Source organism: Prunus avium, chromosome 1 (genome assembly GCF_965620075.1).
Source record: "Prunus avium chromosome 1, drPruAviu1.hap1.1, whole genome shotgun sequence".
Taxonomy (NCBI): Eukaryota; Viridiplantae; Streptophyta; class Magnoliopsida; order Rosales; family Rosaceae; genus Prunus; species Prunus avium.
Genome location: NC_142284.1, coordinates 42,619,115 through 42,636,427, shown reverse-complemented (window position 1 = coordinate 42,636,427; position 17,313 = coordinate 42,619,115). Strand labels below are relative to the sequence as shown.

At 38.5% G+C, this 17,313-nt stretch overlaps 2 protein-coding genes across 2 annotated transcripts; both read left to right on the top strand.

The window, feature by feature from the left end:
• The first annotated feature begins 8,004 nt into the window (after nucleotides 1-8,004).
• Nucleotides 8,005-10,357, top strand: LOC110757727 (cytochrome P450 CYP749A22-like). Its single transcript, XM_021959427.2, has 5 exons — nucleotides 8,005-8,360; nucleotides 8,459-8,685; nucleotides 8,820-9,052; nucleotides 9,153-9,531; nucleotides 9,618-10,357. The coding sequence occupies exons 1-5, from the start codon at nucleotides 8,078-8,080 to the stop codon at nucleotides 10,044-10,046; spliced, it is 1,551 nt and encodes a 516-aa protein (XP_021815119.1). The 5' UTR covers nucleotides 8,005-8,077; the 3' UTR covers nucleotides 10,047-10,357.
• A 3,495-nt stretch (nucleotides 10,358-13,852) lies between these two features.
• LOC110757726 (cytochrome P450 CYP749A22-like) lies at nucleotides 13,853-16,811 on the top strand. Its single transcript, XM_021959426.2, has 5 exons — nucleotides 13,853-14,192; nucleotides 14,280-14,506; nucleotides 14,598-14,830; nucleotides 15,642-16,020; nucleotides 16,131-16,811. Exons 1-5 carry the CDS (start codon nucleotides 13,904-13,906, stop codon nucleotides 16,557-16,559), a joined length of 1,557 nt encoding a protein of 518 aa, XP_021815118.2. The 5' UTR covers nucleotides 13,853-13,903; the 3' UTR covers nucleotides 16,560-16,811.
• Nucleotides 16,812-17,313: the final 502 nt, after the last annotated feature.

The following is a 17,313-nucleotide window of genomic DNA, read 5'->3' as shown; positions in this document are numbered from 1 at the left end:
GACAAAGAGCATATTTACAATGACAAAACTTCATCATTGACAAGGACAATGGGTGAAGGCTTTGGAAAAAGAATGAGTTTTATATTAAAAGGGAAAGCTGCAAAGTGAGCTGGAAATGATGGGCAAAGGCAAAGGGAGTGCAATCAGAAATGGATCAGCTTTTGAACGTGGGATTCATCCCTGGGGAGATATTGAACAGGTTTTAGAGCTGAGGAGCTATGAAGGAAGGCAGGTGCAGCTGATCGGTTCATAATTGTATATCATTTTGTACCCTTCTAGCTTATGATTTGGTTATGTTTTTGAGTTAAACTTGTGCTTTTAATCCTTTTTTTATTTATCTTTCAGCTTTAGGTAACAATGATGGCTTTGGATAGGAAATGATGCAATCCATGCATGTTAAAGCCTGATTTGGATAAAGGGAAGAAGTGCTTAAAGATAAACTCATTTTGGCTACAGCCCCCTGCCAGTCCAGTTTCGTAGGTCATATTGCAAGCTTTGTTTCAGCAACCTACATAGCTCGTATGAGGCAACATTCTTCATGAAAGTTGTTCCAATGGGTGTATACTATAACATATCCAAACTTCAGCCCCATTGGATAAAGATGGAGTCTGTTACCTAGCAAACACAGAGCCATGCTCAGGATGGATTTTATCAGCGCGCAAAATGAGTTAGCAATTTGTTTTGGCCTTAACTTCCTCCTCCGACCTTGGATTGGCCCAAATGATATATGGCTGGAAAGAAGACATTCTGAACTTCAATTTTGAGTGATTAAAGTCTTAATTTGCTTAAGTGAAGCCCAATTTGTAAGCCCTTGAAGTTGCTGGTCATGCTGACCTCAGGATGAGCTATTGTTTCTGGTTGGAAGCTTGGTCATGGTGAGCTAGGCATGAGCTATTGTAGCTGGTTGGAAGCTTGGTCATGGTGACATGAAGATGAGCTAGGGCTGCTGGTGGGATTTATTGGTCAAGTGCATCAACCAATTCATATTTTCTAATACAAGTGTTGTATGCATTAGCCATATCAAATTCAGATTTTCACTTCCCCTAGGCCTATAAATAGAGAAGTTCTCTAAGCTTGTAAACACACCCCAAGGGGGGGAGCTCTCAAACACTTCTCTAGAGCTCCCTTCCCTTCTCTCCCTCAAATTCTCTTAGTTTTGCTTTCTAGTTCTCAATTCTAGCTTTCTTTAATGTTTTCTTAGTTGTAATTTATTTTTCTTGTAATGTACATTCTTTCTTAAGTATTCAAGTTTAATTAGTTTCCAAGTTTCAATTATGGTTTTTGTTCTTATTCATTATGCTTATAAGTTAATATGCTAGTTTGAATGATTGATCACCATTTAGGCTTGCATGTTAGCTATCTTGGTCTGAATTAAGAGTATACACCATGCTTTAATTCGAATTGAACTATGAATAGGAAGAGTATGTATGGACATTCGACAACAGGGATTAGATACATGCTTGGTTGTTTAAATTGTTCTTCTATGCTTAATGGGTTCCTAATGCTTAATTTTAGGTTAGACAACAAATGATCAAATTAGGGAATTATGAACACAAGGTTATGACCAAACACCATGGCTTAATCATACTTTAGCTAGAATCAATCCATTAATCTAATTGAACTTGGGAACTTATTTGCTTGAGTTATTTCTTTTTTTCTTGTTGTATTTATTTCCTTTCTTTTTCATTTCTATTTTGTGTAGGGAAATGAATTGGATCATTCAATCACCAATCCTCGTGGGATCGACCTCGCACTTACATATGCTATACTACCAAACGGCTCGTGCACTTGCGAGTATCACAAGTTGAGGATGCAACTGAATCCATTTTGGTGCAGCTGTATCTACACAACAGCAGCCAAGCAAGGGGAGAGAGGAAGACTTCCACCATTGAAGACTTCAAGCTCTCATCACTTCCAAAATCTGTAACTTCTTTCTAGTTTTATTTTGAATTTGTGTTTGAAGTAAGTATGAGTAGCTAAACTCCATAGCTAGGGCTTAGGTTGAAGCCCTAAACATGAAAACCTTATTGTTTTGATGCTTGAGTGTATGAATTTCTAGATATTGTTGATGAATTCCAATTCACCAAATTAATCTATCCTTGATGTGTGTTTTTCCTTGGTTGGCCATCTTTGAAAGCATGCTTCTTGAGATTGTTGGGATTATGTGTATCTTCATGTTGTCCTAAGCAATAAATGGATGAAGTAAGAATCATCCATGTGAATTGGTTTCTTGAATGCCTAATGTAAACATCATGCTATTAGGGTTCTTGTGGTGTTCAGATTCTCTTTGAGCTTAATGAGTTTTTCTTGTAATTGAATCAAAGTACTAAGCACACCTAGATTAGGTTATAGGGAAGGCACAAGCATTGTAGCACTAGTACTGCACTTTACGTATATTAGAGAGAATTAATGCGTCTTGAGCCACTAGTACTAGTCTTGATTGTGAACATCTTCATCAACACGTTTAGAGTTCATCACTTGAGTATCCATGAACATGGGTAGAATTGTTTAGGGTGGATTCCGAAACCCTAGTGTTTGTTACATTTTAATTTCACATTTTGATTTTCATTCTCTGCCATTCTCATTTAAATCTAAAGTCATTTACTTTCATGCAATAGAATTAGGTCACTTGAACCAAACCAAAACCCTTTCCCCCCCCCCCCCCCCCAATGTGTGTGTGTGTGTTTGTGTTTGACACATTGTGTGTCTTATTTACTGAATTTTGTTTGTTTCCGTAATTGTTTTTGACTTTTGGTCCGCCTTGTGTTCTTCCATTTTCTGTGCTGAATCCAACCGTATAAAGAACGTGAAATTTGGATAAACGGTTGGAAAGTTATAGGTCAAAAACTGGACAGAGGTCGAAACTGAAAAACAGAGAAAATGAATCTGCCCAAAAACGACCGGTCGCTTTTGCCTTGCGACTGGTCGCCCATCACGCAAAATTTAAGTTTCGAATATGTGTAAAAACGACCGGTCACCAGACACTGTTCACGCACTGTTCACAGGTGATACAGTGGTGATAAAATGGTGATAGAAAATGCTGTTTGTGTTTTTCTTTAGTTTTCTTGTTTTGTTTCTCTTCTTTTACCTTCCTTTATTCATTTTAAGTTCCCAATTTGTACTGTGTTTGTGTGTTGTGTAAAATTAGTCTTCTTTACGTACTCAAATTAGAACTTATAGGAGGCCAATAAGTTCCTCGTGGGATCGACCCCATACTTACATAATCTATACCCCAATAGATTCGTGCACTTGCGGGTATTTTTAATTGGTTGTTTGCACATTAATTTGTGTAATTTTAGGAATACAACAACCGCCATGTGTTCTGCCTCAGTAGTCGACAAAGCAACTGTAGATTGCAGAATTGACCTCCAACTTACTAGACCTCCAGCACTAGTGAATACAAAACTAGTAGTGGACCTACGCTTGTCCAAATCACCTACGTAATCAGAATCCACATATCCTACAACACATTGACAAGTAACTTTATCATGTTGAAACAATAAACCAACATCCACAGTACCCAGAATATACCGTAGAATCTATTTCACAGCTTGCCAATGCCCTTTTCCTGGATTATGCATATATCTACTGACAATACTAACAGCTTGTGAAATATCAGGCCTTGTACACACCATAGCATACATCAAACTACCAACAACACTTGCATATGGAATTTAAGCCATGTAATGACTCTCCTCACTAGTTTTAGGAAACATAGAAGCACTAAGTTTGAAATGAGGGGCAAGAGGTGTACTAACCAGTTTTGAATTTTCATTCATCCCGAAACGTTGTAATACCTTCTTCAAATACTGCTTCTGACACAGACTAATCTTGCCCTTCGCTCTATCTCTTTCAATTTCCATACCTAGTATCTTCCGAGCTTCTCCTAAGTCCTTCATCTCAAATTCATTACTCAGTTGAGTCTTCAACCTTTCAATCTCCACTTTGCTCTTACATGCTATAAGCATATCATCAACATATAAAAGCAAATAAATGAAGGTTCCATCTTGTAGCTTGCGAAAGTATACACAATGGTCATAGTGACTTTTTGTGTACTTTTGCCCGATCATAAATCTATCAAATCGCTTGTACTATTGTCTTGGAAACTGCTTCAAACCATACAATGATTTTTACAATTTGCAAACCCAATTTTCCTTGCCAGCAACCTTAAAACCTTCCAGCTGAGACATATAAATCTCTTCCTCCAAATCACCATGTAAGAACGCAGTCTTGACATCAAGTTGAGCCAACTCAAGGTCAAACTGTACAACCAAAGCCAGTAGAATACGAATAGAAGAATGTTTTACTACAGGAGAAAATACCTCATTGTAGTCAATGCCTTCTTTCTGAGCATAGCCTTTAGCAACCAATCTGGCTTTGAATCTTACATTGTCTTTTCCTAAAGATTCCATCTTCTTGGCATAAACTCATTTGCAACCAATTGCTTTCTTCCACTTTGGTAACTGAACAACCTTCCAAGTCTCATTTTTATGAAGAGATTTTATCTCCTCATCCATAGATTTCTTCTACTCCACACTCTACGAACTTCTGACAGCTTCTTTATAGGCGGATGGAATATCATCTTCAATAACGGGAAGTGCATATGCAGCAATATCAGTAAACTGAGTAGGCTTTCGAATTTCCCTTCTCGATCTTCTGGTTGCAATAGAATCTTGTTCCTATGGAGGCTCTTGGGTAGGTGCCTCCTCTTCATCATCCTCATCCTCATCATCAGAATTAACTGGAACAACTGGAGTCTTCATTAACTCCACCTGCTTTGAACTACTCATGGTCTTGGTCGCTTTAGTTTCACCTTCATGCTTGTTCTAATTAACCATAGCAGCCTCATCAAAAGTCACATCTCTGCTTACAACAAATTTCTTCTCATCTGGACACCAGAGTCGGTATCCCTTCACGCCAGTGCTAAAGCCCATAAATAGAGCTTTCTTTGCTCTTGGATCCAACTTGCTTTCCTTGACATGATAGTAAGCAGGACAACCAAATATGTGTAAATACTTGTAATCAGAACAAGGTTTACCAGACCATACCTCCATAGGCATTTTGCCCTCGTTCGCAGCAGCCGACAACCGATTAATGAGATGGCTTGAATAAGTAATCGCCTCAGCCCAAAACGCCTTGCCTAAACCAACATTAGCCAACATACACTGGATTTTCTCAAGCAAAATACGGTTTATGCGCTCCGCCACCCCATTCTGTTGCAGTGTCTCCCTAACCGTGAAGTGCCTCACAATACCCTCATCTTGACAAACTTTCAAGAAATGATTAGACTTATATTCACCACCATTGTCTAATATGAGAGTCTTGATCTTTCGACCGCTTTGCGTTTCAATCATCTTTTTCCACTTCGGGAATATCTTCAAGACTTCATCTTTACGCTTCATGGTGTACACCTATATTCTTCTAGAGAAGTCATCAACAAAGGAGACAAAATAATGGCTACCTCCCCAAGATGCATTCTTGGAAGGTCCCTAACATCAGTGTGAACATAATCTAGAATGCCTTTAGTGTGGTGAATAGCGATGCCAAATTTCACTCTAGTTTGCTTACCCAGCACACAGTGTTCATAGAATTCCAATTTGCATGCCTTCGCACCTTTCAGTAAGCCTTGCTTGACTAATCCTTGCAACGCTTTTTCACCAGCATGCCTAAGACGCATATGCCATAACCTCGTAGTGTCTGTGCTATATGCATCAGTAGCTTCGATGATAGCTGCTCTACTAATAACTGTACCCCCTGTAAGAAATATAAGTTATTTTGTCTTGTACCTTTCATCACCACCAGTGCCTCGTACATAGCTTTAAGAACTCCACCCTCCATGGTGATCTTGAGACCCTTGGATTCCAATGCTCCCAATGAGATAAGATTCTTCTTCATATCCGGTACATGCCAAACATCACTCAATTCTCTAACTGTTCCATTATGCATCTTCAAGCAGATTTTGCCTATCCCTTATGTTTTACAGGCATTATTATTGCCCATTAAAACAACTCCACCATCCTTTTCTTGGAAGCTAGAAAATCATTCCCGAATGGGACACATATGATAGTTGCAACCTGAATCCAAAATCCACTCTTTGGAGTGACCATCAGCAAATGAACTAGCCAAAGCAAACTCAAAATCATCATCTCCAGATTTTGCAACATTTGCGTTAGAACCCGCTTTCTCCTTGTCTTTATTCTTCAATTTGGGGCAGTCTTTCTTCCAATGACCCTTTTGGCGACAAAAAGCACATTCATCTTTAGCAGGAAACTTCCCTCGTGACTTTGAACGAGATTTTCCCCGCTTCCCAAATTTTCTTTCCTCTGTTCAACCCCTTGCAATAAGTGCCTCGGTTTGTGAATTGTGAGTCTTCTGTTCCTTCCTACGACACTTATGATTCACCAATGCCGCAGACACCTCATCAAGTTTCATCTCGGATTTTCCATACATCAAAGTAGTTGTCAAATGATCATAATCATCAGGCAATGAATTTAACATAGTGCCTTATCCTCGTCAGGAATTTTCACATCAAGGTTTGCTAAATCAGCAAGTATTTTATTATAATCATTGAGGTGTTCGTGCATAGAAATACCTGGATGATACTAAAATCGGAAGAGTCGTTTCTTCAAGAAGAGCCAATTTTCTGCGCTCTTGGTCATATACTTTTCTTTCAATTTCGTCCATAACTTCTTAGCAAAAGTTTCCTTCATATATGGGTATTTCAACTCCTTATCAAGGAACGATCAAATAGCGGCACAAGTATGAAGATTAATTCGCGCCCACTACTTGTCATCAATATCTTCGGGTTTATCCTCCAGAACCATATCCAACTCTTGTTGATACAACACATCCATAACTTCACATTGCCACATACCAAAATTATTAGAGCCATTGAATTTATCAACCTCTAACCTTGTAGTAGCAATTGGATGTCTATTGGATGTAGGTGCCGACGAAGACGATGCTAACTCCTTCTCCTTATCAGGTTCGTCTTTATCTCCAGCCATCTACACAGCACTATTCACAAATACAATACTGTTCACAGATACTGTAGCAGTTCAATGTTCATGGGACTGTAGCGCCGACACTATTCATGGACTGTAGCACAACACTATTCACGCCACTGTAGCTCCAGCAAAATTTTCACTCCTACGAAACCTCAGTCGAAAACTGGAGCCCTGATACCATTTGTTGTGCGGAAGCGTCAACCAACTGTGAGTGAAAATAAAACAACAACTTGCAAGAGATAAAAAGAACAAAACAACACCAACAAGAACACCAAGATTTATACTAGTTCGGCAATGCCTACATCCAATTTGGAGACGACGGAGTAATCCACTATAATCAAATGAGAGAATACAATAGTATTTAACACTCAGAAACCCAAGCCCCAAATATACCCAAGCTCACACACTCAAAAATATAAAGGGAATACAAATTGAGTACAATTTAGAGAAAAGGAAAAATAACAAACGACAACAACAATTGTTTTGCTGCGTAATTCTTTATTTTTCCTCTCTCACTTCTCTCTCTGAGTCTTTGGTGCGTCTCTTCTCTCTGCTGGACTGCTTCCCTTTTACAGCCAAAGGAAGTGGTTTTCAAAGAAGCTAATGGGTGGGCTGCTAAACAAGTCAGACCAATTAATTAGCCAAAGTCCAACAATCAATGTGCCCATGCAATTTGTCAGCCAATCAACCAAATACCAAGACAAACAGCCACCGACCACAATAAATAGCCGAAAGTGTTTCCACTTTTGACTATTTGTTTGAGCCAATAATCAACAATTGGTGACGAAGCCAAGAGATTATTCCAACATGAAGTCACCAGACTTACCATGATGTATCAAAAGTCTACAAATAGCAGCTTAAGTTTCAATGAGAGTGACTTGCGATGATATTTGCCCTTTGGATTGTAGTAAATACCAGGACAAACTAAGTAACAAACAGAAGCTTAACATGACCAGATTGGTTTTTTCTTGACTTTTTTGTAAACAATCAGGAGCAAGAAAAGCTTTAAAAGCTCAGTAGGTTCAGAGAAACAGACAGAGATAGCCAAAGAGAAAAACAATACCCAAAAAATGACTACTTTGGGAGGCCTAATAATCATTCTTTCAAGCTTTCTGTGTCTGCTTCTTGTCTTAGCTTTCATCAAGATCCTTCACAAACTATGGTGGACTCCGATTCGCATACAGAAGCTGATGGCTTTGCAGGGGATCAAAGGCCCTTCTTACAGATTCATCTATGGAAACACCAAAGAAATCTCCAACATGAAAAAGGAAGTCATGGGCAGGCCTCACATTTTATCACACGACATATTTTCTGTAGTTCAACCTCACGTTCACTCGTGGACCAACATATATGGTAACAAAATAACAAGCCATCCCAATTAGTTAACTATTGTTATTTAAATCTTAGTTCTAAACAAGATAAGTTTTGGTCATTTTTGCATGCAATTACAGGGAAGAATTATCTTCAATGGGATGGTTCTCGAGCTCAGTTGGTCATAACAGAACCTGAGTTGTGCAAAGAGATACTGAATAACAAAGGCAGAGCTTATACCCAAAGAGAGCCCCCAAACATTGCGAAGAAGCTATTTGGAGATGGCCTTGTGGCAACAAGAAATGCTGAAAAATGGGCAAAATTGCGAAAGCTGGCCACCCATGCTTTCCATGGAGAGAGTTTAAAAGTAAGTTTTCAAGTTGCTGGTACTTTGTTGCAAAGAGTATTATAGTAATAGCTGTGTCAACTATTTAAACATGAAAAGAATAAGTTGAAGGCAAAAGTCTGCTAATAGCATGATGGAATTATTCGTTTTTTTAGAGTATGATTCCAGATATGGTAGCTAGTACCGAGAAGATGGTAGAAAGGTGGAAAGTTTATGAAGGAAAAGAGATAGAGGTCTTTGAAGAGTTTAGATTGTTCACTTCGGATGTGATTTCGAGAACAGCATTTGGCAGCAGCTATACAGAAGGACAGGACATATTTGAAATGGTGAGGAAGTTAGGCTTCCTAATATTCAAAAATATTCTCAAAGTCAGGGTTCCTGGCATTAGGTAACTTAGTACTTCTAATATTCCAATTGAAGAGAAGAAATAAGATAATTTTAGAGTTAATTCTGTTCTCTCATTTTTAGTCTTTCATTCAATGTTGCAGTAAGCTCTTCAAAACCAGCGATGAGATCGAATCGGAAAAACTTGAGAAAGGAATCCATGCCTCCATAATAGAGATGGTTAAGAAAAGAGAAAAGAAGACAATGACTGGAGAAAAAGACAGCTTTGGGAGTGATTTTCTTGGATTACTTCTGAAGGCTAATCATGAAGCCAATGAGAACCAGAGGATTTCGGTGCAGGAGATAATTGATGAGTGCAAGACGTTTTACTTTGCTGGACAAGAAACCACTAATACTTTGCTTGCTTGGACTGTCTTTCTTCTGGCACTCCATACGGATTGGCAAGAGGAAGCAAGAAAGGAGGTGCTACAATTGTTTGGCAAACAAACTCCAAATCTTGATGGCATTGGCAAACTGACAACAGTAAGAAACTTGTCTAGGTGGCGGAAATATGTTCTCAATAAAGTTCGAGATCCTGATTCGGTTATCCATTTTTCTATTTGATGCAGATGAGTATGATCATCAATGAGACTCTAAGGTTATATCCCCCTGCTGTTCAGGTTATAAAGAGAGTCGAAAAGGAAGTTAGACTAGGAAAGCTGATTGTTCCTAGTAATCTTGAATTGGATGTCTCAATCGTAGCACTTCATCATGATCCTCAAATCTGGGGACAAGATGTGCAACTATTCAAACCAGAGAGATTCTCGGAAGGGGTTGCCAAAGCAACCAACAATCATGTAGGTGCATTCATACCCTTTTCAATGGGACCTCGAATTTGTGTGGGCATAAACTTTGCGACAACAGAAGTGAAGATTGCTTTGTCGATGATTCTACAACGTTACGCCTTCACCCTTTCCCCAGGTTATGTCCACTCTCCCTTGCATCTTATTACAGTTCGTCCACAACATGGAGTACAGGTAAGGCTACAACCACTTTGAACTGCGAAGATCAGATCAGTAGCCCATGATTCTTGTACTTGGTGCGTAAAGTGGGCATAACCCATGTTGTGCCTATGAATGTTGCACTTTGAGACAAGACAGACAAGAGCTTATACTTGTCAATTATCCTTTCAAGTTTACGAAGTGATTGTTCTCTTTAGTTTTGCAGTATTTTGCTGAGTCCAAAGTTTTCCTGTTTGGTTTTGTTTTTTGGGCAGAATGAAATCTTATGCTTACAGTTGTAATAAACATTTTCAGTTTTGTGGTAAAAGGAATTTTGAAAAAATGGCATAAAGAAAGCTTAAACACAATATGAAATTTGTAATTAATCCCAAAACCAAGAGGAGGGTACTTTGATTAACATAGATGGGGACATTACATAAAGATACTCTTTTATTCATGTAGTAGTAGTGAGTAAGTACAAAAAAAACCTTTTGCGCCGCACGACCTGGGGGAGGGGGGGAGGGGAAGGAGGTCCTCTCCTCATCCCCTTTCCTCTGGTTTCTCTTCTCTAGCCTGCTCCCTGCTACTTGTGGATCTCCTTGTGGAGATCTGTCGGCCCATTTTCTCCCCTTCTTTGTGGGTGTTTCTGTTTTCCCCTTTTGTGGGTGTTCTGCTCTCCCCTTTTGTTGGTGTGTTGTTCTCCCCTTTTGCGGGTGATTTGCTCAAGCTCTGCTTGAACTCTGAGGCTTTATGCCTTTGGTTTCCTTTATTTACCCAGATCCCCCTTTATTTCTCATCCCTTGTATTCAGTTGTCCCCTCCTCCATCCATTTCCTCTTATCTCCCGCACACACTCCATTCAAATCCCTTCTCTATGGTCTTGGTCCTTCCCACCGAAATTTTCTCCTCCTTATTGATATGGCTTCACCTTGTGGCTGCTCCGGCTAGCCGAAAACGCGGTTTCTCGCGCACAACTCTGAAGATGTGTAGAGTTCGAGCTTTTGCTCTTTCTCGGGTGCATGCACCACCTCCTTCTACTATGTTGATGTTTGTTTGGTTTTTGTGTTTGTTCTGGTGCTTTGTTAGGTTGATTTGGGAGGTGATGATCTTTTTGCATTTTATTTGGGCTTCTGGCATTTTCGCTTTTACTTTGTTGATGAGCTCAGTTGGTTGGGTCTCACTTTTGGGTGTATTGTTATGCCATTTTGTGGGTTTTTAATGAAATCCACTTTCGACCAAAAAAAAAAGTAGTGAGTAAGTAGTCACTTCATTCCTAGCTATTTGCCCAAATCCTTGAAATAGGCAGCTGGGTTGCTCTCAAAGCTCTCCCCGAAGGTTGCATAATCTCTTCCAGGTGCTTTCATATTCCCTGCTGCATTGCCTACTCCTCCACCACCACCACTTGCTCCTCCTACATTGGATGACTTGCCTCCACCACCAGCATTTTGGTTTCCATTTTCAACCTGGCTATTACTATTACTATTAGAGCCTTTGCTTCCTCCCATCTTTGCAATCCGAAGCGTTTTTCTGGTTTCCTTTTTTCTTGGTGAGATAAGATAATCCAAAGTGCAAATTACTAGGTTGGTTCTGTCTCTCTAGCTTTGTTGGAGCGGTGCATTGCTATATATACGAAGCATTGGAACTGCCAGAATTATATTGACTGTTTGTTCATTGAAATTGAGTTTTCCAATTACCGGGTTAGGATTGGGAATTGAATACTCAAAACCTTTGGATGAAGATTATATATTGGAATATGGTTTTTCCAATCCAAGTATGTGGTTTCCGAATGCTGATTAAGAAAAGGATGTTATTGAAGTCGATGCATTTCCCAACAACAATTGTACAATAAGGAAAGCTTGAATGTCATCGAAGCTCTGCTAATTCAACCTAAAACTCCATTAGAATTTGTTGTAGTTGGTATTTTAAGAGCATCTCCAACAGTAGTAGCAAACCAAACTCTTCAAATTGAAGTTTTGTTTGCTACTTTAATATTTTGTGCCCCAACAAACTCTTCAATTTAATTAATGCAATGTTACGGAAAATAATGAGAAATAGGAAAACATGTGAAAATTATCTATATATTTAATGTTTGAAAAGAAAAAAAATGAATGTTTTTATATTTTTTAAAGTAGGTTTTATTTTTCCTAAGTAAAATAAATGTTTTAAGAGGCAATGTCAACTTACAAGTCTTGAAGAGAGATTAAGGTTTCACATTTGATGACTGAGTTTGACAAGTCTATTGAAGAAGGTTTTGATTATGGAACTCACCTATTTTAGCATTCCAAAATTGTGGAATAGACTGTTGGAGATGCTCTAATATTTTGCTCAAATATCATATGCCTCAACAAGGTGTTTTGACCCCCAAAAAATATTTAAAGAAAAGAAGAGAACAACGAGGCCCAAATAGAGCATTTAGGCTCGGAAAATAAGTGTATGGAGGCCCAAAGTTCAGAGAACCTTAAAAGAATTTTCTAAGGTAAACAAACAAGGGTTACGACCAAAAAACAAGGTAAACAAACAAAAGCTAAAAAGTCATTTTGAAAGCCGAAAATAGTGGGGCTATTATGGGCCTCAAGTTCAGACATAGCGAGGTGCAGGCTCTTTGAAAAAGCATTTTTACTGTTTCATGGGATGGAATCATGGAAGCATGAATTTGATTGTCCTTTCTGAAGGTTTAAAAGAGTTTTTTTTATAGATATTTATAAAAATACCCAATCCTAGACATGTATTTATAAAAATACCCAATCACTATTTAAACATAGAAACATACCCAAAATGGGTTTTGGGTATGTGTGTAATGATGGGTTTTGGGTATGTTTATAAATGGGTTTTGAGTGTGTGTAATGATGAGTTTTGGGTATGTTTATAAAGTGTTTTGGGTGTTGGGTATTTTTATAATTTCAGCCCCCATTTTGGGTATTTTAGTGAAACTCCCTTTTTTTTTCCTTTTCAAGACATTGAAATTTAATGAGATTAATATGAAAAAGTTAGAGTCTAAATTGAATTCTATCTGCTTGTGTGGCCGTTCAGCTCAACACATGAAGCCTTTGCTATAATATTATGAAGAAAATTGAGGTTTCACTTTAAAATCAATTGGCTATGGAGGAGTATTCCAACTCCTTATAAAAGCCATCAACTTTTCAATGTGATACAAACACTCTCAAGTTCTCAACATATATACCTCCTTTTATATTATATGTTTTTTAGGGACAACATTGCATATAGGGCAACTTAAATGCAGACTTGTGAATAAAATTACTCGTTACATTTTTTTTTTTCGGGGCTAATCTTATTTGCATTATACTTGTGTTATGTCCCATGGTATGCCTAAACGAGCAGCATTTTCTTGTCTTACAAAATTCACAAAAGTCAATACATCTTATCCATCCAAGACAGGTAATCACAGAAACTGGTGGAGATACTTTGCTATGCCTGACAGCTGCTGCAGTAAGAAACATATGAAGCTGTCTATCTCTCTATATATACAAAGTTGACCAGATGAGAGGTTGTTCACTACTTTTCAAAGAAAAATTTTCATAGGGAAGCTCTAGTCTCTCTGTTAAGTTGAGAAAAGTCATGAAAGAAAAACGTGGTGTGGTGATAAAGAGAAAGTTTGCAAGATTAATCATATAACGTTATTTCCCTTCAACTGCCTTCTCTTATCTATGGAGCTTTACTCTCTGTTCCTGTTCCGTTGGAAATTTTATTGAAAGTTTTTGCGAATTTAATTTAATAATATGGCAATGCCATTGTCATTGGTGACAAAAGTAGGACGTCATTTGAATATATGTGATGTGGTAGAAGGTTCCAAAGTGGCCTTTTAATAATTCGTTCGAAGAACACAGAGCAAGAATATACTTCCATAACTGTGGACGGTTTAAAACCCCATAGGTTCAGAGAAAGACAATAGCAAAAATGACTTGTTTGGGAGGCCTATCAATCATTGTTTCAAGCTTTCTGCCTCTGTTCCTTGTCTTAGTTCTCACCAAGATCCTTCACAAGCTATGGTGGGCTCCGGCTAGCTTGCAGAAGCTGATGGCCTTGCAGGGCATCAAAGGCCCTCCTTACAGACTTATCCATGGCAACACCAAGGACATCTCCAACATGATCAAGGAAGCCATGAGCAAGCCTAAGAGTTTTAGTTCGTCCCATGACGTACTTTCTGTAGTTCAACCTCACGTTCACTCATGGACCAAGATATACGGTAACAAACAAACGGTCTTAATTACTTAAATATTGTTTTGAAATCTGAGTTCCAAGTTAAATCTTGGTCATATTTATTTATCAACAGGGAAGAACTATCTTCAGTGGTATGGTTCTAAGGCTCAACTGGTCATCACGGAGCCTGAGTTATGCAAAGAGATATTGAATAACAAAGAAAAAGCTTATCCCAAAAAAGAGCCCCAAAGCTTTTTGAAGAAGTTCTTAGGAGATGGCCTTGTGACAACAGCAGAAGGTGAAAAATGGGCAAAAATGCGAAAGCTCGCCACCCATGCCTTCCATGGAGAGAGCTTAAAAGTAAGTTTTCACAGTTTCTGGCGCTTCCTTAGAATCAATTAATTGAAGACTAAGTTTGCTAATTGACTGCATGATGGTGTTGTTTTGCTAGAGTATGATTCCGGCAATGGTAGCTAGTGCAGAGACAATGCTAGAGAGGTGGAAAAATTATGAAGGGAAAGAGATTGAGGTGTTTGAAGAGTTTAGGTTTTTCACTTCAGAAGTGATTTCAAGAACAGCATTTGGCAGCAGCTATATAGAAGGACAACACATTTTTGAGATGTTGATGAAATTAGGCTTCCTGTTAACCAAAAATTCTCTCACAATAAGGGTTCCTGGCATCAGGTAAACTTCCTTACAACTAAATCTGAATGTGGGGAACCAATTGGGGATAGCCATATAATCTCTTTTTTGTTTATATTTGTTGGAATTTAGGTGGTGTGAAGTGTGTTGCTCTAATAACACTTGTTGGTTTATGTGGTGAAGGGGTTTAGGACAAAAGACAATAGTTAAAACAAAGTGATTTTATTAAATTGGAGGAGAATAGTACATGGCTTAGTGTAGGCTAATTGGCCCCCTTAGCATATTGGCTTATTGGCCACCACACTTGATTTAGAATAGTTTAGGCTATTTGGCCTTTCACTTAGTTTGGTGAGCTTATTGGCTCCCTTAATTTGGGAGTTCTATTAGTTGGACTCCACTTAGATTGGGAGTTGATTGGTTCACTCCACCATGCTCTATTGCATTGTATGCCTATTTATAGGCATGCTTTGCTGACATCACCAAGTCCATGACTTGATCTCTTACTCCAGCCACAAGTATGTGGCTTTTAATAGAAACTTCTATATTTTTGTGGCTATTGTTTAGCCATCATGCTCCACCTCTTGTTCTTTTCTGCAGCACAAGTGTGTGGCTTCATCTAGAATATTCTCTACATATATTTGTGTGTATTGCCAACATTCCATAATCTAGTATTTAGTTTCTTGAGTTTTCTAGAATTGTGTAGTTACATCTACACAAATATGCATTACTTTTTTCAACAATATTTGTATTGATTCGCTGATTTATTGATCAATGAGGCTTGTTATGCAGAGAACCAATCTTCTCTATTATCTCTTTATTGTTCTCATGTGTGTTCTTTCATTCAATGTTGCAGTAAGCTTTTCAAAACCAGTGATGAGATCGAATCAGAGAAACTTGAAAAAGAAGTACGTGCCTCCATATTAGAGATTGTCAGGAAAAGAGAAGAGAAGGTGATGACTGGAGGAGAAGACAGCTTTGGGAGTGATTTTCTTGGATTACTTGTGAAGGCTCATCATGATGCCAATGACAGCCAGAGGATTTCAGTGGATGATTTAATTGATGATTGCAAGACGTTTTACGTCGCTGGACAAGAAACCACTAATTCTTTGCTTGCTTGGACCCTCTTTCTTCTGGCACACCACACAGATTGGCAAGAGAAAGCAAGAAAAGAGGTCCTACAAATATTTGGCAAACAAACTCCAAACCCTGATGGCATTGCCAAACTGAAAACAGTAAGTCCCAAGAACTCAATCATTAGCTTGTTCTAAGTGGCAGAAACAATTAAGAATCAAAACCTGATTTCTTTTTTTTGTTTTTTGTTTTTTGTTTCGTTTGGATGCAGATGAGTATGGTGATCAATGAGTGTCTAAGGTTATATTCCCCTGTTGGTACTCTGTCAAGGAAAGCTGAAAGGGAAGTTAAACTTGGAAAGCTTATGGTTCCTGCTAATGTTGAGTTGCAAATGTCATGCCTATCACTTCACCATGATCCTCTAATCTGGGGACAAGACGCGCAACTTTTCAAACCAGAGCGATTCGCAGAAGGGGTTGCTAAAGCTACTAACAATAACGCAGGCGCTTTCCTACCCTTTGGAGTAGGACCTCGAACTTGTGTGGGATTGAACTTTGCGACCATCAAAGCAAAGATTGCGCTGTCAATGGTTCTACAACGCTACTCCTTCACCCTCTCCCAAAGCTATGTCCACTTGCCCTTTCAGCAAGTAACAAATCGCCCACTCCGTGGAGTTCAAGTAATGCTACATTCAATTTGATAAGTATCCAGAACACAGACATCAATAATAATCCCTCTGGTCATGAAGTGAAATTGACAAAATCATTGTATTATTAGTCAATTATCATTTCAACTTTTCCAAGCTATTGTTGCCTCATGTTTGGCAGCATTGTTGGATAATACAATAGTTTATTTCTTTTTGTTTGGTTTGGAAGAAAGTATCTTAAAGCAAGAACTAAAAGAGAGTGAAAAGTGGAAATTAATAGAAGAAGCATTGGAACTGCTAGAATTATATTGACTGTTTGTTCATCGAACTTGAATTTTCCAATTACCGTGATTGGATAGGATTGAGATTTGAATACTTGAACCTTGGGATGAAGATTATACATTGAAATATATGGTGTTTCTGTTGAAAATCTAATGCTCATTTGTTCTATAAAGTTCTAGAAAGGTCAAGAGCTCACAATAACGAAGTTGCATGGCGGCAAAGCAAAATGAATATGGTAGATCTAGAAAAAGTGACACATGAATGGCTAAAGTATGGTGGTGGAAGAAATCTCTAGAGCAAGACCACAAACATTTGGTTGGGAGAAAAGTGCCCAAGTCGGTGGACCAAAAGTCAGCAAACAATCATCTATAAATAGGCATGCAACCTAGAATGAAATGTGGAGCCAACCTATGTGGGAGCTACAAGCTACCCGGCCCAAACTAAGTCATGCATGTGTGTGGAAGTAAACAAGCCAACTCCCAAACTATATTGGAGCAAACAAGCTACCCAAATTAAAGTATGCTCA